This window comes from Myotis daubentonii, chromosome 7 (genome assembly GCF_963259705.1).
Source record: "Myotis daubentonii chromosome 7, mMyoDau2.1, whole genome shotgun sequence".
NCBI classification, from domain to species: domain Eukaryota; kingdom Metazoa; phylum Chordata; class Mammalia; order Chiroptera; family Vespertilionidae; genus Myotis; species Myotis daubentonii.
Window position 1 is genome coordinate 19,546,642 of NC_081846.1, and position 23,804 is coordinate 19,570,445.

Here is a 23,804-nt window from a genome sequence, read left to right on the forward strand (position 1 = left end):
ACTTATTAAATAAATGTCTACAAGCTGTGATTTTACAGTGACAAGGCTATCTCGTTAGCTCAGATCTGTGGTTTACAGAAACCAGTTCATTAACTACTCTTCGCATCTCTTTCAAGCATCACAAAAGGATCACTTATACGGGTCATCCTTACTTTAGAAAAATGGCACTACTCATCCAATGTCAGGAAGACAGGAGTTTTATTCTGTTTGTCCAGTGTTGGCAATGGGTTGTGCTAAACTATCCATACCTGTTACTCGGTTACTCCTTGTGAGTAGTGACAGATGGCTGGAGTGAGGGGTGCAGACTCTGGCCAAGGAACAAAATTTTTCTCTGTGTGAGCCTAACTGGACCACAAAGGGATCTGCAATATTGGACTAATTAGTGCCATATGCTAACCAACTGAGCTAAGGAGCCACAATTTAATCTCCATAAGAGTCCAAACACATATATGTGGATATATTCATCCATGATTAAAAGTGTAATTTAAGAAAGCATAATTGAAATCACTAGTCATGTAAGTTTTATATCACTTCTCTTCTAATAATATATAATGTTGACCTACTTGTCTTGCTGGCAGATGGGTTGGTGTTCTGCATCATGATATTAGTGAACATAAGGCCATTGCTTTTCTCATGCTTCACCTCTGCGCATCCAAATCGCTCCTTCCAATAGGAAGGAAGGATTGGGAAATACCACGGGGCTGCCATGCCATATGTACCTGTAATAAAAATATATTAGAAAAAATAACTATTAATTGATTGTCAACATTAAGCATCAGAAGCTAAACAACATATTACTATAGATGGTTCAGGATACAGTTGTTTTTTTTTTTGATACTATATAAAACTAAAGAGTGGTCTCGGTTTTCAAAGTTAAGTAGCCGGCCTGTGTAGCTCAGTGGATGAGCATCGACCTCTGAACCAGGAGATCGCGATTCAATTCCTGACTGGAGCACATGCTCGGGCTATGGATGCAAAAGGCAGAGATCAATTATTCCCTCTCATCATTGATGTTTCTATCTCTCCCTCTCCCTTCCTGTCTGAAATCAATAAAAATATTTTTTTAAAGTAAAGTGAAAAGATAGCTTTTCTTTTATCCTTTCCTTTTTGAACAGCTTCATTGGGGTATGATTATATATTATAAAATTTACTCATTATAAGTAGAGTCAGACATTTAGTAAATTTATAAAGTTGTTTAACCATCACCACAATTCACATATTAGAACATTTCCATAACTTCAAAAGCGTCTCTTATGCCCATTTGCAGATAATCCCTGCTCCCAGTCAAGTCCCAGGTAACCACTGACCTTATTTCTATCTACATACTTGCCTTTTATACAAATTTTATATAAAGAGAATAATACTCTTTTATTCATTTGCAAAAAAATGTACCAGTATAAACAAGGCTTAATGGAAAAACTCCTAAGCAAGTTAGAAATGAAGACTACTTGAAAGCTAGAAGGGAAAAACCCAACTAGTCATTTTCTATTAGAATTGGGTAAATTCTCCTTAGAATTAAGAGACTTGGCTTTTGCCTTACGCTCCCATTTGGAAAGACTGGATTTCATGCTTCTTAATTCACTCCATCCTATAAAGAAACACCAGAGAAGAAACTCCCGAGTACATTCTCTCATCTTAGAAAAATTCTGGTTAATTTTGGAATTTAACTATTTATTTTTGGAGATTATACATGGTAAATAAAATACTAGAAAATATGTAGTAGCTGATGAATATGTTCATACCTGGGAAAACATTCCTGACATACCAAGCAATAAGGAAGTAAATGAAAGAGTCAGCTAGAATTAGACAGCACAGCCAGCCAAAGGAGGTGGTGTCATCCTGAACAGGGGAACTGTACATATTTTCCCACTGAAGACCTGAAAAGTGAACACATATATTTATTCTTGGGTGAGACATATTGCAGTTGTGAAAGATAAAATCCACTTTTAAAGAAACTGAGCCTACCAATGCCCTGCTCCTCATATCGTGCAATGTATTGACTTGCATAACTGAATGCCGTTGGCGACAGAAGGCTCTGTGAAGAGAACAAACAGCAATGATAGTTTTCACAGATTTCATCAAAGGGATCTTAATGCACTTAAAACTTTGGACATATGTAGATTAAAATCGTATTTAAAAATACAGAGGTCCCTTACCAAGCCTGCCACAACTCTGAGAGAAGAGAAGAGGGAATAGCAGAAGATAAAATCAAGAAAATTGTAACTTGGAAAAGACTTGTTAGAAATTGAAAATATAGATCTAAACTTATTAAATGTTGCTCAGAATTTTTAAATATAAGGAAGTACAAAGTAATGGAATATTAAGACTAAAGTCAAATGAAATATTAGGAGCCAAATGCTGTTTTTACTTCATAAATAGATTTCAGGTAATAGAAGTGATATGAGAAAATATACTAAAATATCAATTGATTGAATACTTATTATTGCAACAAATTAAAATTTTAAATTTTGTTTAAACCTAAAGTAGTAAAAGTTAAATGAAAGTTATTTATCACTTTCTATTTCTTTATGGAAACTTCTTAGTCAATAAAGAGGTTTACCTCTGCTTTCCAAATGTCATAATCTTAATCCTTTCACTAAAATTCTTAAATTAATCTAGTACTTCTGAGTTAAAAAGCAAAAAAAATCAAAATTGATTATATGCTGTTAGTGCATTTATTTTTATGCCTGTAAGTTATATTGTATGTCATGAAAACATCAAAATCATTCATATGAGAGAATAATTCCAGTAATAGAGGCCTTAAAGTAAGAAATCTTGATGATCTTTAAAATTTGACAAATTACATTTTAACTGTCTTCAGGAACTATTTCTTAACAGCATCCATTTATGGTTTTAGAAACTGTGGGAGAAGTGTTTCTTCTTCATAGTCTTGTGCTTGTAGGGTATGCAATGATGTAGAAAAACACTACCAGGACAGTTAAGCTTATATTGCAATCACTAAACTTTTAAATTTAAATGACTTTATTTTCAGTTTGAAAGTCTAAAAACAAAACCCCAAAAGGATCTCTTTTTCTCATACACTGGCCATTCCATGTGACTGTTGACTCACCATGAATACTTTCACTACATAGCTCAACTCATCGTCAACTGTGACCAGAACAATAAACGGGAAAAAGGCAATGATGTATATGAGGCTTCCGATCAGAGCAGCGATGTTGGTGTTGTTAAAAAAGACACTGATGAGATAGCTCATGGCAATAACTGACAAGCTATAGTCCGAAAAATACAGGAACAGAATGAACCCATTGGTTTTAGGAAGAATATTGCCAAACTTGAGGATAAAGATGAGGATGGCAATTGTAACCAGCAAAAACCCAACACTCTCGATCAGCCAGGCAAAAAAATGACTGGAGGAGTTCACACCCATCATCTTCATGTACTGTAAAAAGAAAAAAGTGTTAGCTGCTGCTGAAGCTGATAAGTTCTCAAACAACAATTCTTCTATACCATGCAAAAATGCCCAAGAGGCACTGCACATATGTGAACTAGGTAGGCATCTTAATGATTTTCATAAGTCAAGTATGTGTCCATGCTTGTTCTGTGAAAGTAATATGACCATGTATTCTAGCCCATCTTAGTATGTCCTCAGAGAGCCCCGAAATAATGAAATAATAAATGATTTGGATGGTGAATGTTTTATTTGTGTGTGTGTTTACAATTCAATTTTTTAACTGGTATCTAACTGATGTCTCCAGATTAAATTACTTTAGAGTAGACCATCAAAATGTATGGTATCCCCTGAAGAATTTTACAACGTGAAAATGAAATGTGTCATGAGTATTTTCAGCTGTTGAAAAACCATAGTTTATGTAAAATTCAATGTTAGGACTGATATAATAAAACTAAATATTTTTTACTAAACAATCAGTATTCATGTTCCTGGGAGAAATAAAACAGACCTGATTCCTAAGAATTTAAAATTATGGAAAATTTTTGAAGGGAGACTTTCTGTCTTTTGCCACACCTTCCCCATCTTTAAAATCACTGGCAGCCTAGGTCAGGTTTGTCATCTTTGTTTTCCAAAAAGACATTCACACACTCAAAATGAACTCAGGTATCTTAGAGAATCTATATCTCTTTCTCAAATGATATTCTTTAATAACACAGTGATACTCATAGAAGTCAAGGCATTTCACCAACATAGAAAAACAGATCAACATGATGCGCCTATGCATTAACTCAAAAGGATTGTGAAGGACTTAAATTCACCTGGACCTTGGTTGTCTTGAATTTGGTGACATGTGGTATTTGAAGAAACCTGGATATTCTGGTTTCTAGTTTTAATAATTCATAATTAACATTAAACTTCTAAATCTGATATTTCAGAAAAAAGAACCTCAAAGAAATATTCCACTAATTTTACAATCCCCACCTTCTTAACTTGTCTAGGAAAAAAAAGAGGGAAATGTGCTCAAACAAGAGAGTGAATTTTACTTTCTGCCTTTGCAACTTATCACATTTTGATAACTCTCCTGCTCCAGTTGTTACCATGGAAACAGCTACCTGACTGCCAACAGTTTAGCTGTGGGCCTTAAGCTAATCACCACTGAGAAAAAGCCTCTGACTTTTCCTCTTAACTTTGCCCTTTCCTCACACTCTTTTCTCCCTACTGCTCTCTCCTCCAAGGCCCTATCACCCTTGGTTGTAAAGACTCAACCTATGTTTCCATAGGAAGGGAAGTGTGGGTCAAAGTTAAAAAATCAGCATGGAGCAAAGCTTCACTGTGGAAGTTTACCCATCATTGAAAACAAAATTACATTTTGGTGTGAAAAAAATCCTTACATATTTTATTTTTAAAAATATTTCTCTGCACCCCAACCCCTTTGAGAAAATTACTGTGTCATGTCTCATGACTACACTTCAGAGATATTCACCTGTTCAAGTATGATCATGATGTGTTAGCTCTTTATTCGCCTTTCCTGCTATTTGTAATTTGAAGATGGAAGATGTGTTTTTTGTTGTTGTTGTTGTTTTAGTGAGTGTCTGCCTATTTAAATATAATTAAATGAGGCATTATAGAACTGATGTAGCTACTCCAAAGCTAATATTCACCACCAAACTTTATGTGGTCTACAAAATATATTTACCCCCCATTGTGTGTCAGTAGGAGACAGTGTCAATATACTTCACAAAGTGGGTATCAAATATCCATGACACTATCAAGGACATGGCATAAAGCTGACTCCATTAGAATAAATGCATTTTCCTTCCCTGACAGTTGATAGCTGCAGTATAACATATTTATAAATCTAAAAAATTATCCATCCTTAGCCTTGTTAAAGATAATTTGGCAAACCTGGAGACCAGGACTAAAGGTGTTTATCATTGTAATTTTGAAATTTTTGGGACTCAACATCAGATTCCTTTTCCCAAGATTTGGTAAAAGTTGGAGACTCATTATTGCCTTTTATCGAAACAAATCGAGTTAGGTGCTTTCAAAATTACTCACTACTTAACATTCTAGCATGAAATTTCAGTGTTAAACTTTAGGATTTTATGCCATGAGGAGAACAGCTGCTATTCATAAAGAGTCAGAGCAATGAGAGCATGTAAGTCATCCATAAATTATCCAGATTCCCTGCCAACTTTGTTATAATAAACAAGACCAAACTTGCTGATGGAAGATGGCCCAGAGAGAATGGTTGGCTATGCTTTCTTGGATGTCATTAGTTCCTCCTCAAAGTGACAGGTGTCAGGTGCCAACTTTGTAAGCATCACATGTCTCAAGCCTCCCAACCTGCCAGGGCAATGCATCAACACCTGATAACCTGCTGCTCAAGGGAAACCCTCTGGACAGTGGCCAAAGTCTGCCCCAGTTTGTGGCAGAAATTAATGAGAAGAAAGAGATTCTGTAAGATTTTGCATAAATGAAGCTTATGCACAGGGATTGGCATTAGTGCTATCAGGAAAAGAAATCATAAATATTCATATATTTTACTTGACAGTAATGTGTTGCTCATTCAGTTCAGTAGTATGCCAAGCACTAATTTGTAAAGAATAATATTTTCTGACTCAATTTTAAAAATCCTCATATCAATAGATATTTTTATTCCTTTTTAAATTTTATTTTTATTATTATTATTTTTTTAAAATATATTTCTATTGATTTTTTACAGAGAGGAAGGGAGAGGGATAGAGAGTTAGAAACATCGATGAGAGAGAAACATTGATTAGCTGCCTCCTGCACACACCCTACTGGGGATGTGCCTACAACCAAGGTACATGCCCTTGGCCAGAATCGAAACAGGGACCCTTCAGTGTGCAGGCCGATGCTCTATCCACTGAGCCAAACCGATAAGGGCAATATTTTTATTACTTTTTTTAGTAAGATGTACAGGATGTTGTGATCATTGCTTGAAATGTTCCAAATTTCCCCTCGTGGGATGGATAGTGTATGACAAAAAAAGCATAAAAGGTTGTCTAAAGTGAAGCACCAAAGGACTAAAAATCTTAAATAATCTTATTTGATCTATTAAATAAAATAGATCAAACTAACCCATAAATGAAGAATATATATAATACAAATATATAATACATACATATATATACATATACTAGTATACATATATAATGTGTGAAAAAGGACTCTTCCATGTATTATAAAAACAGCTTTTATATAGCTTTAATATTCTGATTTTTAAAAGCAAGGAATGCAGAACAAAACCCAATGGAAAGACATTTTGAAATATTTTTTAAACTACAGTCTTAATCTCTTCAATAAACTTATTTGTCTTTAATATTTGTGTTAATTTCTTTAGCAAGTTAAAGGAATTCACTGGAGTCATACCATAAGGAGGTCAAGGATTAATGGTTTTATCGAAATAACAACTAACTTGGTTTTCTTGCCCAGATTTGAGAACAATTACAGAAGAAAAAGATTGTGTGTGTGTGTGTGTGTGTGTGTGTGTGTGTGTGCGCGCGCGCGTGCTACCTTTTTAATTTTATTTGGAATGAGAAGGAAATAAAGAATGGGTAGCTTTAGAATTTAACTAAATATACAAAGGATGACGTTAAAAAGTAATTCTGAATCTCTCGTAACCTAAGAAATTATCATCATCTTCAAAAGTCCTTAAGAGTCCATGCTACTAAAATAACATTGTGAGAGGGAAGGTAGCTATGGTGTAGAAAGGATTTGATTGGAAGTCAAGACACTTGACTTCTAGCCAGATCTACTATTAACTAGCTCCACCATTTTCATCAAGTCACCTCTCATTTTCTGGGTTCAGCTTTTTTATCTTTAAAAGGAAGGTTAGTTTAGAACTATGGGCAATGGCGGGAGGCTGAGCAGGAGGCACTGGGAATATTCCACTCATTCCTCACCTGCTTCCATTCATCTCACAAATAGACCATATTCCTTTGAATTCAGGACAGCACTGATTTTAAAATGTGCCATTATTTTACATGCAACGAAGAAAGAAAAATCGCTGCCAAATAAATTGACACCCTATCAAATGCATCCCAATTTCAGTGGCTTTAAAATGTGAAGAAAAAAATCATTACCCTGGAAGTGATAAAATGTGGATAATTGAATGCCTCCTATGTTCCAGCAGTAAGAGAGCTCCATTATGGAAATACAGTGCTGAATGAAGTCTTGGTAATTTTCATAAAGCTTAAGAGATCAGGCCCAAGTGGATAGGAACTGGAAGATTCAAAGCCTGATCCTCTGATTCCAAGTTCACTGATCTTTAATTATATGAGTGACCCCCAAGTTCAGCTGGTTAAATTTAGTAAGTGGATGACTGAAAAATGAAGACACAGAACTACCAAACAGATACTTGTTCATTGTTAAAAATGTCTTTCATGTCTTTGAGTGAGAAAGGACTCTTTATCATGCTTTGATATTTTTGGTGACATACATAGATGCTTAAAAGTTATTATCTTTAAACATAAAATAACATAATGTGTGTTTCATATGTATATATTATGTATGTAGGTATATAACACACATGTTTCCTGTGTATTTCTACCACAAGTGATATTTTTAAGGTAGATATTTATTTTTGAAATAGAAAAGAACTTCATTTTATCACAGTTTTCTACTTCAAAATTTTCCATTAATCTGTGAAGATTCACTTCTGAGTACCAGGAACCTGAAAGAAAAATATATGGTAGGAACTTGCAACCAAAATCATTGTCCAAGGAATTAAGAAACCATTGTACTTAATCCTGCATACAATGGGGCTCAACCCGGTTGATGAGACCTTCATTTATCAACTTGTAACTGAACTCTAAAAATGCAGCTATGAGGATCAACCAGAATTTAACAGAAAAGATAAGAACTTTAGGTTCAAGCTATAGGACAACCTTAGAAGCCTGACACTGAATTAACACAAATATGAAGCAGTGCTTCGTACCTTATAAGGAGAAGTAATCAATTGCCTAGCAGCATTAGCAAAGTAAGTCTGAAAAGTATAAGTAGATTAACAGGTTACTCAATTATCTCAGATTGTCAGCCAGGACTTGCAATAATTATTGTGCCCCAGTTTTGAAATGTTTTTGCTTTCTCTTCACTCTTGAGTGTAAGAATGGACTCATTACAGGATGAGCAGATAAAATAATTCCTTTTCCAATACAAGCCAAAAATCACATAATGCTTTTTCATAAATTCTAGAAAGAATATATTTTGGATTTGGGGATAATGATGCAGAATATGCTGAAGAAGAGATCATGCTTTACCTCCTAGCTACTGTCTTCCATTGTTATATTATTAACCTAACAGTAACATAACATAAAATTCTTAGTCTATAAATCATGAGTTAGTGGGATATAGAGGGGAAGGTAATTGAAGGAGACAAGTTATTCTGGAAAGAGAATTTGCTTCTTGAGAGCTGAAACAAGCCATATGTCTATGTCTGTGTCTGGCTGTGTCTGTGTCTATGTCTGTGTCTGTGTCTGTGCCTGTGTCTGTGTCTGTGCCTGTGTCTGTGCCTGTGTCTGTGTCTGTGTCTGTGTCTGTGTGTCTGTGTCTGTCTGTGTCTTTGTCTTTGTGTCTGTCTGTGTCTGTGTGTTTGTGTGTGTCTTTGTCTGTGTCTGTCTGTATCTCTGTGTGTGTGTCTGTGTGTGTGTCTGTGTCTGTGTCTGTTTCTGTGTCTGGGTTTCACATCCCCAGATTCAACAAACCATGGATCAAAAACAGTATTTTTGGTCCATAGTTGGAAATCTGAGAATGAGGAGGGTTGACTGTATGCATTGATTTCTGAAGTTTTATTTAAGAAACTTGATCATCTGAGGATTTTGGTATCTGTGGGGGTCTTGGAACCAATCCCCTATGGATACCAAGGGACAACTAAAGTTTTGGTGGAGTCAAAAGTTATATGCAGATTTTCAGCTGTGCAGGGGCCAGTGACTCTAATCCCCAGGTTATTCAAGGGTCAACTGTATATCTATACCTATATTTATATCATTATTTGGACTCATTTAATTACCATGCCAATAATCTTCTTGCTTTAATAGCATTATTGTTATTTTTTAAACTTCTTTGTTAGATCTTAAGTCCTAAGGTGACTATTTGGGCAAAAATTACTCTTAGGATCATTAATTGTACTTAAATTTTATACAAAATTATTCATATTTTATTTTCAGAAACACTTACAAAATACCATCTATGTAATTTTTTGGGAAAACAAAGTACTATCTTATCAGCTGCCTTTATGATGCAAAGATATATATTTTTTTAAAAAAATCTTTATTGTTGAAAGTATTACAAAAGCCCCCTTTGCCCCCCATTAACCTCTTGCAGCCCGCCATGAAGTCTATTTCTAAAACACAAGGTATGGCTCAGGCTTTTTGAATTTGTATAGGTATGATAAAAATCATAGTAATTAATTATACAAGTAGAACTTATTCAGAATAAGAAGAGATCCTCAACATACCTCATGAAGCCGGAGGTCTTTCTCATAAACAAGCTTTTTGACAAATGCAGCTATAAATACAACCCAGGCAACCATGAGCACGATTGGAAGAGAATAAGAGACACTGGTTAGGAAGCTGCAAAAAAACAAAAACAAACAAACAAAAAGAAAAATCCAGTGACCAAAATGAATGCCATGCTTACAGAGAGCAATATATAAAAAACACACTCCTTCTCACACTTAAATTATACTGCATTTTTTGAAATTGAGAATAATTGCTAATGTTACTCCTTTATTTATGAGCTGTGAAGCTGACAATAGTAGGCCCATGATTTTCTTGCTCTAAGGCTGCAAGGACAAAAAACAGCTCTAAAGGGTTAGATAAAATTGCCATGTTGTTTAAAGGGTGTTTGAGTATGTCTTGTCCAGGAAAATAATTATTATATAGATATAATTGCAAGGCCCCAAACCCTGCTGCCTAAACCAAATTCTTATCTAAAAGGCAGACTTAACATTAGGTGATAATTGGTTTATCTAGCTAAAATCTATATCTTCCCAAATTACTGTATTTATCTACTCTTTGGAAGCTCATAGTGATTATTAAACTAAATTTTCCGAAACAAGATAAAATAAAACTTAAGACCTCAATTTAAAATGCAGACAAAGAACTTGAATTCAGGAGATTTTTCATAAAGAGTATAGAAATGTCTTCTTTTGTAATGTGTGAACTAGAGGGTCACACACCAGAAGACCTCCTCAGGACCACCTGTATTCCTGAGTGACCTGCCCATGATAGCTGAGGGTTCTAATGCAGTGTTTCTCAAAGTTGAACACTCATCAGAATTGCCCAGGGGGCTTACTGAAACACAGATTTCTGAGCTCCACCCATAAGCTCCTAATTTATTATATCTGGGGTGGGATAAGGAATTTGGATTTTAAACAATTTCCCAGAAGATATAATGCCACTGGTCCATACTTTGAGAACCATAGCTTCCTACTTTGGCTGTCTTTCTATGAGCTAAGCAAATGAGTAGTTTTCAATGAGAGAAACTCTAAATTGATCTGATTTGCATATTAGGCTCCACTGAGGCTTTTACCTGGAGAAAGGTCCCAAGGCCATTTCCTTTTAATCTATACGGCTAAGGAATTACCCTCAAGTTCCCCGTGAAAAATACAAGTATTAATGGAACATGACATCACCATCATTCATTCTCACTTTAGCATCAGAACTGTAACACCATCAGAGGTATGAGGTTTTTTGTTGTTGTTTTTTTTTGGGGGGGAGAGGAGAGAGGTAGGGTTGGGGCCATATGCAATTTTTTGGTTCCTAGGAACCTGTCTGGCATGGGGTAGGCACTTAAAGGATATGTGTTGAATGAATTTTGTCTTGGTTCAGATCCAGCCCTGATGCTGTGTCTGGCTCTAGTATTAGGCAAAAGCCCTTGTTCATTAATAACAAATCTCCTGCAATGATTCTTCTAAGTGATTGTGTATTTTAGATTTGATATAGGACAAAGAAAAAAATGCTGATCTTGTAATCTAAGGACGAGTGGCGTACCAGCTCTACAACTTGGGACATGTAACATAACCTTTGTGAATTTTCATTTTTTTTCATCTGGAAAGCATGGCTCATAATACCTGCTTGGGAGGAACAAATGAGCTAATATATGCAAAAGCACTCTGTATGCGACAGAGTTTATATGTACGTGTGAGGCATTATGATCATTCTCCCATAAAGACTGCAAAGTTTAGTCACTTTTAGTCTTAAAAGAAACATCTAGGTGCCTGGGATTTACAAGGGGAGAAAGGGGAGCAGGAAGATAGAGGAGAGTTTTCATCTAATTGAACCCACAGGTCTTTACTATTACTGCAAGCCTTTGTGTTTCACACGTGGGTCAGGCTGCAAAGTCCTTCTGGCCTTCACAATAAGCAGCTCACCTTGACAACCCACTGACACAGTCCTTGCCTGTCTGCGATATCACAGCTGCACAAAGCGTTACATACCCTCTTCGAGTCTATAGCTTGAAAGCTATACATCCAGAGAAAGAAAAAAACATTCAGAGCATCTGAATTGCATATAAATTGCAATAACTGGACTGAATAACGAGTATGATTCCTTTAAAGTAATATTCAGCCTCAAGCTTTTGTGTATGAGAATGAGCTTAAAAACACTTAGTTCTCCAACCTTTTTGTGTTTTTTTTTTTTCACTCTGGCCAGAATGGAGGAGCCATTCAGTGTTACCCAACTGGAAGATTTCTTGAACATTCTATTCAATTGTCTAACAACATGATACTTAAGTGGGTTTTTTGTTGCTCATTCGGCAAAACCACTTTAAAGATTCCTAGCAGGCGGACTAAGAGTACATGACATAGTTTTAGGCAGCACATTATTTATCTAGAGAGTTGATCAATGATGTGTTCCATCAAAACGTTCTATACAATTGACCATGCATTCACATGTTTTTAATTAAATATGAGAATTGGAAGGGGTTTTAAGATTGTCTTGTTTATCTCCCTCATCTGACTAGGACAGGTAAGACTGGCAGAGAGCGGGGAACATGAAAACCATGCAGCTGTGCGTGCACTGAGGCTGGAGCCCAATACTCGGAATTCTGGAGTCAAAGTCCTTGGAAAGCTGTTATGATAATGAAAACACAGATCATTTGATAAAATAGACCCTGTCCTGTTGGTAACCATGAGCAGCTACGTAGAGCTGTGCCAGAAACAAGCATTTGAAAAAGTTTGGTGAAAATTTTCCCTTTCGCTCCCAACGTGTGAAGAAATGGACATAAATGAGTTCTCAGAAAAATGGTGGATTATTAAAAAGGGCTGCAAGAGCACTGACTTACTTGTCTTTCATGTAGCAGGGGTAAGGAATTGCTTGGACCTGGACTGCTATTTCCTGGGAGTTCCTTCCAGTCTGCAATTCAATGATTGCTCTTTCAATATTATCCTGTAAGTAAACAAAAGCCCGGCCATAGATCTGGTTGTGTGATGGAGAATTATGCGGCCCCGGGGCCCAAATCTTGGCCCTTATGTTTCTTGTGGTCTGTGAGGTCTTGAGACTCATGCGGATGGTATATTTTACGACAGGAGGAAGAGAGACATCATCAGATTCATAGCCTCTGTATTGGCTTGTGTTAGAAGGAAGCTTAAATATAACACCTAAAAATAAAATGGCAACAACAGCAGAAAGGTTAGTTTATGGTTGACATCATTCATTGTTTGGAAGGTACACATAGGGGATTTCCAAACAGGCAATTTCGTAGTAATGTGACAGTAAGTTCAGGCTCGCAATTTACAGAAAAGATGGCTAATTAGGAGTTACAATCTGAGAGATTCAAAGCAAGAGTTTAAAGATATAATCACAAACAAAGTGGCCATATTAAATATATCACTCCAAGCCAGTTATTGAAATAAAACACACACATACACACACTTCACAATGAATAATCTTGACTAATTATAAGGACTGACTCAACTTTACCCTGTAACTATGAAATCCTTTTTCAGTCTTAATTTTAAGCATATCAACAAAATTACACATAAGTTGAAGGTTCCTCTGACAATAAGCATGGTTGACTTCATGAAAGGTTCTTGTTTTTAAGGACATTGGAGGGATTGGAGTGGACAGTACCCTCCCCCCCCCCTAACTATTTTTCTGAGTTCTGGATGAAAAAGGTGAGGGAAGAATTTGGCCAATTTTAGTGTAAGAGAAACTCAAACTCTAGCTGAATAACACTTACTTCCGAAGAGTTCATTGCTTTTGTAGAGTCTTTCAGCCTCTCTCTCCATTTCATCTACACTTTCTGCTGCCTGAATGCGGTCATATAATACACAGGAGGAAATATTTACTGTCAGGGAAGATAGTGTGTTGAGATGATCAATGAGGTCGATGCTGTTCTCTAATTTCAGCCTTAGAATATCTGAATAAGCAAGCAAAGCAAAACAGACAGAAAGCATGTTATGGTGTTGTATTAAAATATTGTTTCTCCCAGTAGTACTATGAGACAAAAGAATGACTTGGTAAGTATATACTAAACTAGACAATAAATGATAGAAAGTTGCAAAATTTATTCTAAAAATATAATACTCTACATTGAGGAACATATGTCCAGTTTTACAAATATTCATTGAGGGCAATGTTCAATTATAAATGCAGTAAACCCAAGCTCAAAAAACAATATAAACTAAGTTAAAAGTATATTCTGCTATAATTTAAATAACAAATGGCTAAATGTGAATAATTTTTTTTAAAAAAAAATCTATCTACATGTAGTTAGAAAGAAAACCATAAACTGGAGGTGAAAGTTTCAAATAAACAGTAATGCTGCTTTGATTCGAGAATGGGAATATAATAATTTAAACAAAGAAAAGTCTATTCAGAGTGTGTATAGAACAAATAAATTATATTATTTATGATGTTGTTCTACAGAATCATTTCTTAGAAGACTGTGAGAATCTATGCCACACACAACTTTCTAATACTATTTGATTTAAAACCTATGTGGGTTATCTCCATTGATATCTGTATTAATAGAGATCTAGATAAAATGATCAAGATTTTATTTCAGGTAATTACTCTAGAAAAAAGAGAATTTAGTTGCTCTTCAATTTCATGATTTCTTATGAGGAAATCAACTGAGACAAAGGGCAAATATGAAATTGCAAGTCAATAAATCACTTGGCCAATTAAATTTTTACTGACTTACAAATACTGAGGAGGCTGTGAATATCATAAATCCTTCCTCATAGAACCAAACAGGTCTCTTCCATTGTCTAAACTTTAGTATAAGACTAAAGTTCTCACAGAAGGCAACTTCTTAAATGAATTTCTCACTAGAATTTAAAGGGAAATATTTTGCTTGATAACTATGTTGGTGGGGGAGGGGTAAAATTGTGGTTGAACAGTGGCCACCAGTGGTCATTAGAAATCAACACAACATCAAAGATTCTTTAAGAATTCTGGTAGATAGAGTCAAATAAGAGCTATGAGGGTTAGTGATCCCCAAATTCACACTATACAGTGCCTTGGATACTAAGCTACATATACAACATATACAACTACAGATATCAATTGCTATATTCATTTTAGCCATTTTTAAATTCTAAAAATTATATCTCTATCTAAAGTTGGGAATAATAAAATTTATGTAAGAACTTTATAGTACATTCATGATATTTTGGTTTCTTACCCAAATGATACTTTTAGAGAATAAATCCACTAGTACTTTCTTTAATCAAACTAGGCTGGTTGTAATAAAGTGAATACAATTATATGCAAAGTGCAATACACATGTAGGCATAATTCCTCCCCAAATGGTTTATAACCTAAGACACTAGGTCCCTGTAGCTCCAAGGAGGAAGATGGGGTATTTTCCCTTCTGCTGCCAAATTCTGATGCTTTCAATCCCTTCCTCATACCCATGGTTGCATAGCAACAGTGAATCAGACTGAATTAGATATCTTGCATCCCTCAGGTTGAAGGTGGGGATGTGGCAGAGAGAGTGCATGAGTTCAGACAGTTTCCTTTGATCTTCTTCAGCTGTTCCTTTTAAATGATCATGAGAGGAGGATCCATCCTGACTGCTGATTTAGGTTTATTTTCTTTTGAGTCTCTGTATTGCCTTTGTTTTGCTTTTGACAACTCTATAACCTCTCCCAGTTACATTCTGGGTTAGTCAAAGTGATACTGAGGCTAGTGGAGATAAGATGTTAAATGTAGCCAGGAAGAAATCATTTCATCTTCCTTTGTCCTTAAGGACTTGCTTTTCATTAAGCTACAAAAAATAAAAAGTGTCTTCTTACTTTTAACAACGCACCAACCTATCTGTGATTTTAGAAAAAGCTGCATTTACATAGAATATATAGCCTTATAATTAGTGAAACTACCCACAGGTATATTAGTACTTATAATGGTACAACTATTGGGGAAGAAGATGAATATATATCCAGGATCGTACTTTTCTTAGAAAAACTAGCTAAAAAACAAATACAGGAAAAAAAAAAAAGAAAGGAATGTCTCATAAGGGCAATGGTTTTCACATTTCTGACATGATTAGTGAGTAAAAGTTTTGTGAATATGACTCACCGAGTTCATCTATCTGTTTCAATAGTTCAACGGCATCAAGTCCCACGGAGAATTTTATAAAAACTTGTACAAACGGGTTCCTCAGTGTATTCTAACAAATAATGACAGGGAATCGGTTTTAGTATAAGAGGAAAACATATTTAATCATCATCTCTCTAATAACACCCACTGTGAAATGAACCAACCACCATGTGCACTATCAATGTACCATGTTGCAAAGGCTCACATAGACATTCTTGAAAAAGGAAGAGAAGGTATGTGGCTGGTAATGACCTGAATGGCTGGACTTTTGCTTATCTGTAGACACAAATTGGTTAGCATGCTCTCATGGCTAGATATGACCATAATCATCAACATCATCAATATGTGATTGAAACATTTCTCCATACTATTTGCATCATCTTGAAAATATCCTGCATCTCTCATAAGAATAGCAAATTACACTTTTCAACCAGGCGTCACTGTATTTGAGTTGCATTGTCAAATCTTTAACCTAGAGTGTCATGTGTTTCAACCAAAGAACTCCCCAAATTTAACATTCTCCAGTGTATTAGCACTTAAGGAATCCTGCTTCTGTTAAAATAGCACAGCACTTTAAAGTAGAGAAATAAATAAATAGGCATGTTTTAATGAGAGTTTATAGCACTTTATTTTTGGGAAACATATTTATGCCACTAGCTATACCCGCCAGATCAGTGTAAGATGGCTTATCTCTGAATTACAGTCAAGGTGCGATTTAAGAGGTGAGGATGATTATGAACATGAGTGACAGATCTTTTATCCTGTCTCAGACCCACTCTCTGAAGGAGAAGCAATTTTAATCTGTTGAATATGGATACCAAGTCCCTATCTTACCATTCCCATAATGAAGGTGATTAAAATCTCAAAGAATTATACGCCATACGAATGTGAGTGGCAGGACCATCTCCTACCTGGAGCATTGGAATCGTCTGGTTTAACAGATGGAAGGAATTCATGAAAAGTGGTGACTGATTCATCCACTCCTGAGATTTTTCTCTTAATTCTGCCAGCTGCCTCAGAGTTACATTAGACTGAAAGACAAAAAATAAAAACAGATCTGGTTTATTAGTATTTGTCCTAGATTTCATAAAGGTCTCTTAAGGTTTTGTCACATAACTTCAAGGAACACTTTTAAAAGGTAAATATTATCAGAATTTCCCACATGATCAAAGCTTTTTATTTTCTTTCATATATTTTTTTATTGATTTTGGAGAGAAAGGGAGAGGGAGAGATAGAAACATCAATGATGAGAGAAATCACTGATTGGCTGCCTCCTGCATGGCCCCCACTGGGATAGAGTCCACAACCCAGGCATGTGCCATGTGCCCTCACCAGGAATTGAACCATGACATCCTAGTTCATAGATCAACGCCCAACCACTGAGCCACACCAGCTGGGTTGTTCAAATACTTTTTGAATGGCAGCTTTTATAGGGTCAAGATTACTAATGAAAATTCTGGCAAATTTATGGTTTGCTTTATTTCCAGAATGGAATTTTAGCCAAATGAAAGCATGTTTTCTGCAAAGTCTCACAAGTTATTAACTTTACAAATGATACACTTAAGTTTACTGTTAAAGAAACAGTAAAGTTCAAGGATCAAGGAAGAGGATAGAGTCATATATTGCTGGTGGAAATAGATGTTACAGGCTTTTCTGGAAAGCAATCTGACATTAGTTATTAAAATAAAATATAATATCCTTTAATCTTTCAATCTTGAACATTCATCTCACTGAAATAAAAATACCATTGTGTAAAATCATATGCACAAGAGTATTTGTGGCCATATTGTTTACATTAGTAAAAACCAAAAGTAAATTCTTGAAATAAAATGAATGCCTAAATAAATGAATGCCTAAATACATAAGTGAATAAATAAATAAATAAATAAATAAATAAATAAATAAATAAATAAATAAATAAAATGAATTCTCAACAATTGAGGATTGGCTGAGTAAACTCTATGGTATGAAAATTTTTCAATCTTCAAAAAGAATGAATTAGTCTATACCTATTGAGTTGGAAGAATTTCCACAAGGTATTGTTGTATGAGCAAAGTATTATAATGCTACCTAATTTTAATAATGCAAACAATGACCAAAGAACTCTGCATATGAATATATGTAGTTTAATAATTTATAGATGAGAGAAATGTGCATAAATTATAGAAAGGCACATCCTTGAATGCTAACATTCATTAGTTTACATGGAAGAAAGAGTGGAATAAGGAGGGACAAAAAGAAAAAGTGAGAACTAAGCAAAAAGGAAAGAACAAAAGAGACTGCACTAGAAAATATGCTTGTAATAACTTCATTGTTGCAAAATTATGTACAAATGTGTAGTCAATACAGTGAGTAAGGTATTAAAATGTAATGCAATAAAAAATAAAGAACACTCTAGAAATCAGTGATGTCCTCATGTCCATTTCTATAGACCTAAAATGATGTTATATTCACATAAACTATACATATATATATACAAGGCTAAGCGACCAGCCGACTAGCCGGTAGGTATGATGCTCACTGACCACCAGGGGGCAGACGCTTAATGCACGAGCTTCTGAGCCACAGCAACTTGGTAGAGTACTCTCTCACACTCTAGGACCCCTTGGGGGATGTCGGACTGCCAGTTCCTGCCCGATCCCCACAGGCCAGGCTGAGGGACCCCACCTGCTGGAGGGACTCTGCTTGCTCCGCAGATACTCTTTGAGCCCTGGTGCTGACCTGGGAGGGACCGCGGGAGGTTGGCTCCAGGACATGTCCAGCCTGTGTTGTCCAGTCCCGCCCCCCTGGCCACCTTCTAATTAATTTCCTTTCAATGTGCACGAATCCATGCACTGGGCCTTTCGTAGTTTAATAACCAAGTAAACAGAGATTTTTTTTAACTTTTATTCTATCATTTTAAAAGTATTAAGTTTTGTCTGGCCAGTTTTATCAGTAGTTAGAGCATCGACCAGTGGACAAAAGGGTCACAGATTTGATTCCCAGTCAAGGGCATGTACCTCGATTGCAGGTTTGTACCTCAGCCTGGACCCAGTCAGGGGGCACAAGCCGGAGGCAACCAATCGATGTGCCTCTCATGTCAATGTTGTTTCTCTCTCTTCCCCCTGTCTCCCTCCCTTCCACTCTGTCTATAAAGCAATGGGAAAAATGTCCTCAGGTGAAGATTAAAATAAAAAAGTATTAAGTTTATAATTCAAATCATTAAAGCCAATTTTAAAAATGAGAGGGAAATGCTATTATGGTTAAATTAGATAAGTATAACTACTATTAATAATGTTGTCTTTCTCAACATCTACCTTTTATATAAGATGTTAAATTGTACAACCAAATATGAAGCCAAGAGTCTATAATTTAGGGATTCTTTTTGTTTAAATTGGTTATATAATGGCTCAATATTATTTTTTCTAGTGCCATTCTTTTTACATACTTTGAAAGTTAGACAGAGTTATAGAAAAATAATTCTACTTTGGGAGATAAATTGAAAAATCTGAGGCCTTGCTTTAACTAGCCTCATTCTCAAGCATCAACATGGTACATTCTCTTCAAAGAACTACTACACAATCTACATTGTTTGCACATATACAGAACAGAAGTAGAGAACTGTTAATAGCTTCAGAAAGCCAAAGGTAGTAATAGTAGGTAAGATATAAAGAAATCTGAGTCAGCTAGAGTAAATATGGAAGTTGGCTACTTTAAAAATCATTTTAATATGCATGATAGAAACTTTGATTTATAATGATCAAACCTTTTCCATTATTGCCTTTGTGACTGGAGTATATGGTGCATACAAAATCTTTCCCAGCAACATAGGTTTCAAGAAAGCCCAAATCACAGGTCCAGCAGGCATGTTAATGATGTCTTTATAAAGGGAGAAGCAAAAGGGTGCTGGAAAGAAGAATAAAACATTTTAGTACTTGTATTTCAAATCTATTTCCTTATGGTAAATTAAGACTTCTATCACACCAAAAAATACATGCCTAAGCACTATTAACGGATGTGAGGCATCTGATATCAAAGTTAGAAAGCACAGTAACAAATCTTTTGGGTGTAAAAGTCTACCCCAATACACAAGCCCACAAGAAGTGATGGCGTTTTTCTAAGAGGAGTTAGCAAGGTTGAAATTCACATTTCAAAATTGCTTCCAACAGATCCACCTCACCAGCACTTAATTTAAATATATCTATAATAATAAAAGAATAACATGCTAATTAGACCTGATGTCCTTCCAGATTCCTTCCTTCCGGACAAAGCTGCAGTGGCAGGCAGGGGCCGGGGCAGAGAGGGCAGAGGCAGCAGAGGCCCACAGTCACTGTGGCGGTGGGGGCAAAAGCCCTTGCAGGAATTTTGTGCATCAGGCCTCTAGTGTGTGTGTGTGTATATATATATATATATATATCTCAGAATGTACCAGATACATAAGAGCTGTTTAATAAATGTTTTTGTTGAATGAATAAAAAGGTGAGTAAATGAGTCAATACAATTGCTATACTAAACATCTATATATTATTTGGAAGAGCTCAGCTGGTCGTGTTTTGCATCTCAAAGTTTATAGATCAAGTAAATGACTTCATTGTGCCACTAAGTGTTCGTACATTTGCTGCATTCATGGAACTCTTCCTTTATGCTGATGCAAGTTTCTAGTTCTAGAACATGAAGAAAAAATATGGACTGAGAAGATTTAAGGTGTGTGTTTTTTATGTTATCTATTGTCAAGGAAGATATAAGTATGACTGACAAATTCTTAGTGTTGTGGTTTAGTGACTAGACTTTGCAGCAGACTGCCTGGGCTCAAATCACAACTCTGATATTTCCAAGTTGGGTGACTGTGACCAGATTCCTTCATCTTTTTGTGCCTCCCATCCTCTTATTAAGATGGAGATACAATCATGCACATCTCATAGGATGGTTGTGAAAAATGAATGAGTTACTATACATAACATGCTTGACATGTGGTAAGTGCTGTACAAATATTTTCTATTTTTATACTTGGAGGAAATTAACCATTTATTACAAAAAGCTAAGATATAGTAGACAATGTTGTTAGGAGGCATTACCATGCTGACTTTGAAGTATACTCACTGGCATGCATGGGAATTCCATATTTTTCAGCAATTTCCTCTTTACTTAATTTATAAGTCAGAAAATCTTTGGTGTGGTTGCCTTTTTGCCTCTGGGAGGAGGGCAGCAAGGCGGTTAAGTATTCAGTGGTAATTCCTTGGGAACACAACGCTTGGGAGATGGTACTAAATGACCCTGGAGTTGCACTCATCCGGTTGCTTCTGTACATTGCCTGTGAGATCAAAAGCCATGATTTATGAATATGCTATAAGCTATAAATGTTACTGAAAACAATAAAAAAAAGAAAACCTGGCCAAACTTAGAGTATTCTTATAGTTCCCATAATTGCTTTAAAACGTGCATCCCAAATGTAAGTGCAGAATATTAAACTTTACCAATTTAAGTGACAAAAATTTTGGTTGGAGTAGAAGAGTTTTCCTGGAGGGGATTTTTTGCAGTGTACTTTATTTCTAACAATGTATTTTAACCAATTTTAAGTAAACATTAATGTGGCAAAGGAATTTTCTGACGAGAACATTCCTGGGTGGCTTTTCTACCTGCGTTAAGGGGACACTTCTGGGCAGATGCATTTGCTTCAGGGACCTCATTTTGCTGAGCAGCGGACGGGTGCCGGAAGCCAGCTGGTTGAGAATGCCTTTTAGCTTCATGAAGAGTTCTATCAACTTTTCTACTGGCTTTTGATCTTCCCTGGGGAAAATCACCTAACAGAAACAGAATAAAATAAAATTATTTATGTGGAGAAACCGGAACCTACACACACTGTTGGTGAGAATATTAAAAGGGACAGGAACTTCGGGAAACAGTTTGAAGTTTATTAAATGGTTAAACATAAATACACCACACAACCCAGCAATTCCATTCCTAGGTACTTACCTGAGAGAAATGAAAACATGTGCCCACACAAAGCTTTGAATGTTCATAGCAGCATTACTCACAATAGCCAACAAGGGGAAACAAAAATGAATGGGTAAAATATACATCCTTAAACTGGAATACTATTTGACAATTTAAAGTGAAATACTGACATATGCTACAACATGTATGGAACTAAAAAATATTACACTAAGTGAAAAGAGCCAGACACAAAGACCACGTATTGTATGATTCATTTTATAATAAAAGATCTTAAAAAAAAGGGAAAATCTTGGGCTAAAGGTCAAAATGAGAAGTGACTGCAAATGGACACAGACACAGGTTTCTTTTGGAATTTTATGTATATGTTCTATAATTAGATTGTGGTAATAATTGCACAATTTTTCATATTTACTAAAAAAATTTAAATTGTATGCTCGAGTGAACTTTATGCTATCTAAATAATTCCTCAATAAAGTTTCCCAAGATAAATTATTTAAAAAGTCAGGAAGGTAAATATCAATTACATAATCCTTCATGTATACTATTACTCAAAATCATATAATGTGCTCCTCAAAAGCAGGAAAACTCAGCCCAAAAGCTCATGTGCTTTATCAGGCTTAATCAGAATCACACAACGCATTTCTGCTGCAGAAAAACAACAACACTGAAAATATTTCAAAAGTTTAAAATCATTTTATCCTCTCATTCACTTATTTATTAAACAAACATTAACTAAATGCCTACTACATTCCCAGCACTGGGCAAGGCGATGGGTGTATAGTGATGCAGAAATTGGCATCCTCTTTCCAATAAGAGAGCTTTGGTCTAAGGAGGAACAGATATCAAATAAGTCAACAAACAAAAGGCTGGGGATTATGAGGAGTTGGAATTTAACTAAGAAATAAAAGGGGCTCTTTCCAAGATAGAATCCCAAAGAAGAGAAAGAACAACTGATAAAACAATAAGGAGAAGAAGGTTAAAGACTGAGGGGGTAGGGCGGGGGGTGGGGGAACATGTGAGGTCCATTAGGAAGGAAAACTCTTGGCAGGTCCACGGGAGAAATAAACCTCCATTATGAGGACAAGATTTAGTTGGAAAGATATCATGAAGACATAGCTGCCTCCATAGCAGAGCTACTAACTGCCATCAGATTTTTCTAAAGTAGAATCAAAAGTCTAGTCATTCCTAGTTTAAAATAACTTGACTAGGCCAAGAGACATATGAAAACATGCTCAAAGTCACTAATCATCTGAGAGATGCAAATCAAAATGACAATGCAGTACCATCTCACACCTGTCAAAATGGCTATTATCAACAAATCAACAAGTGACAAGTGCTGGAGAGGTTGTGAAGAAAAAGGAACCCTTGTGCACTGCTGGTGGGAATGCAGACTGGTGCAGCCACTGTGGAGAACAGCATGGACTTTCCTCAAAAAACTAAAAATGGAATTCCCATTTGACCCAGTGATGCCACTTCTAGAAATATATCCCAAGAAACAAGAAACACCAATCAGAAAAGATAGATGCACCCCTATTTCATAGCAGCACCATTTACAATAGCTAAGATTTAGAAACAACCTAAGTGCCCATCAGCAGATGAGTGGATTAAAAAACAGGGATACATCTACACAATGGATTACTACGCTGTGGTAGAAAAGGAGTTCTTACCATTTGCAACAGCATGTATGGAACTGTAGAGCATTATGCTAAGCAAAATAAGCCAGTCAGAGAAAGATAAATATCACATGATCTCAGTCATTTTTGGAGTATAATGAACAACACAAACTGATGAACAAAAACAGATCTAGAGACACAGAAGCATCGATCAGACCATCAAACCTCAGAGGGAGGGGAGGGGAGGGGAGGGGTAGGTGGAGAGATCAACCA

At 35.8% G+C, this 23,804-nt stretch overlaps 1 protein-coding gene across 1 annotated transcript in view; it reads right to left on the reverse strand.

Moving 5' to 3' along the window:
• The window catches only part of ABCA12 (ATP binding cassette subfamily A member 12), a 175,683-nt gene that overhangs the window by 45,849 nt on the left and 106,030 nt on the right, over positions 1-23,804 (reverse strand). The window contains exons 16-27 of the mRNA XM_059703068.1: positions 21,600-21,764; positions 21,064-21,274; positions 19,730-19,869; positions 16,896-17,015; positions 15,964-16,054; positions 13,619-13,798; positions 12,722-13,037; positions 9,894-10,008; positions 3,071-3,400; positions 1,966-2,035; positions 1,743-1,877; positions 564-719 (exon numbers count right to left, since the gene is read on the reverse strand). Coding sequence (XP_059559051.1) covers positions 564-719; positions 1,743-1,877; positions 1,966-2,035; positions 3,071-3,400; positions 9,894-10,008; positions 12,722-13,037; positions 13,619-13,798; positions 15,964-16,054; positions 16,896-17,015; positions 19,730-19,869; positions 21,064-21,274; positions 21,600-21,764 — 2,029 coding nt within the window. The remainder of the gene's footprint in view (positions 1-563; positions 720-1,742; positions 1,878-1,965; positions 2,036-3,070; positions 3,401-9,893; positions 10,009-12,721; positions 13,038-13,618; positions 13,799-15,963; positions 16,055-16,895; positions 17,016-19,729; positions 19,870-21,063; positions 21,275-21,599; positions 21,765-23,804) is intronic.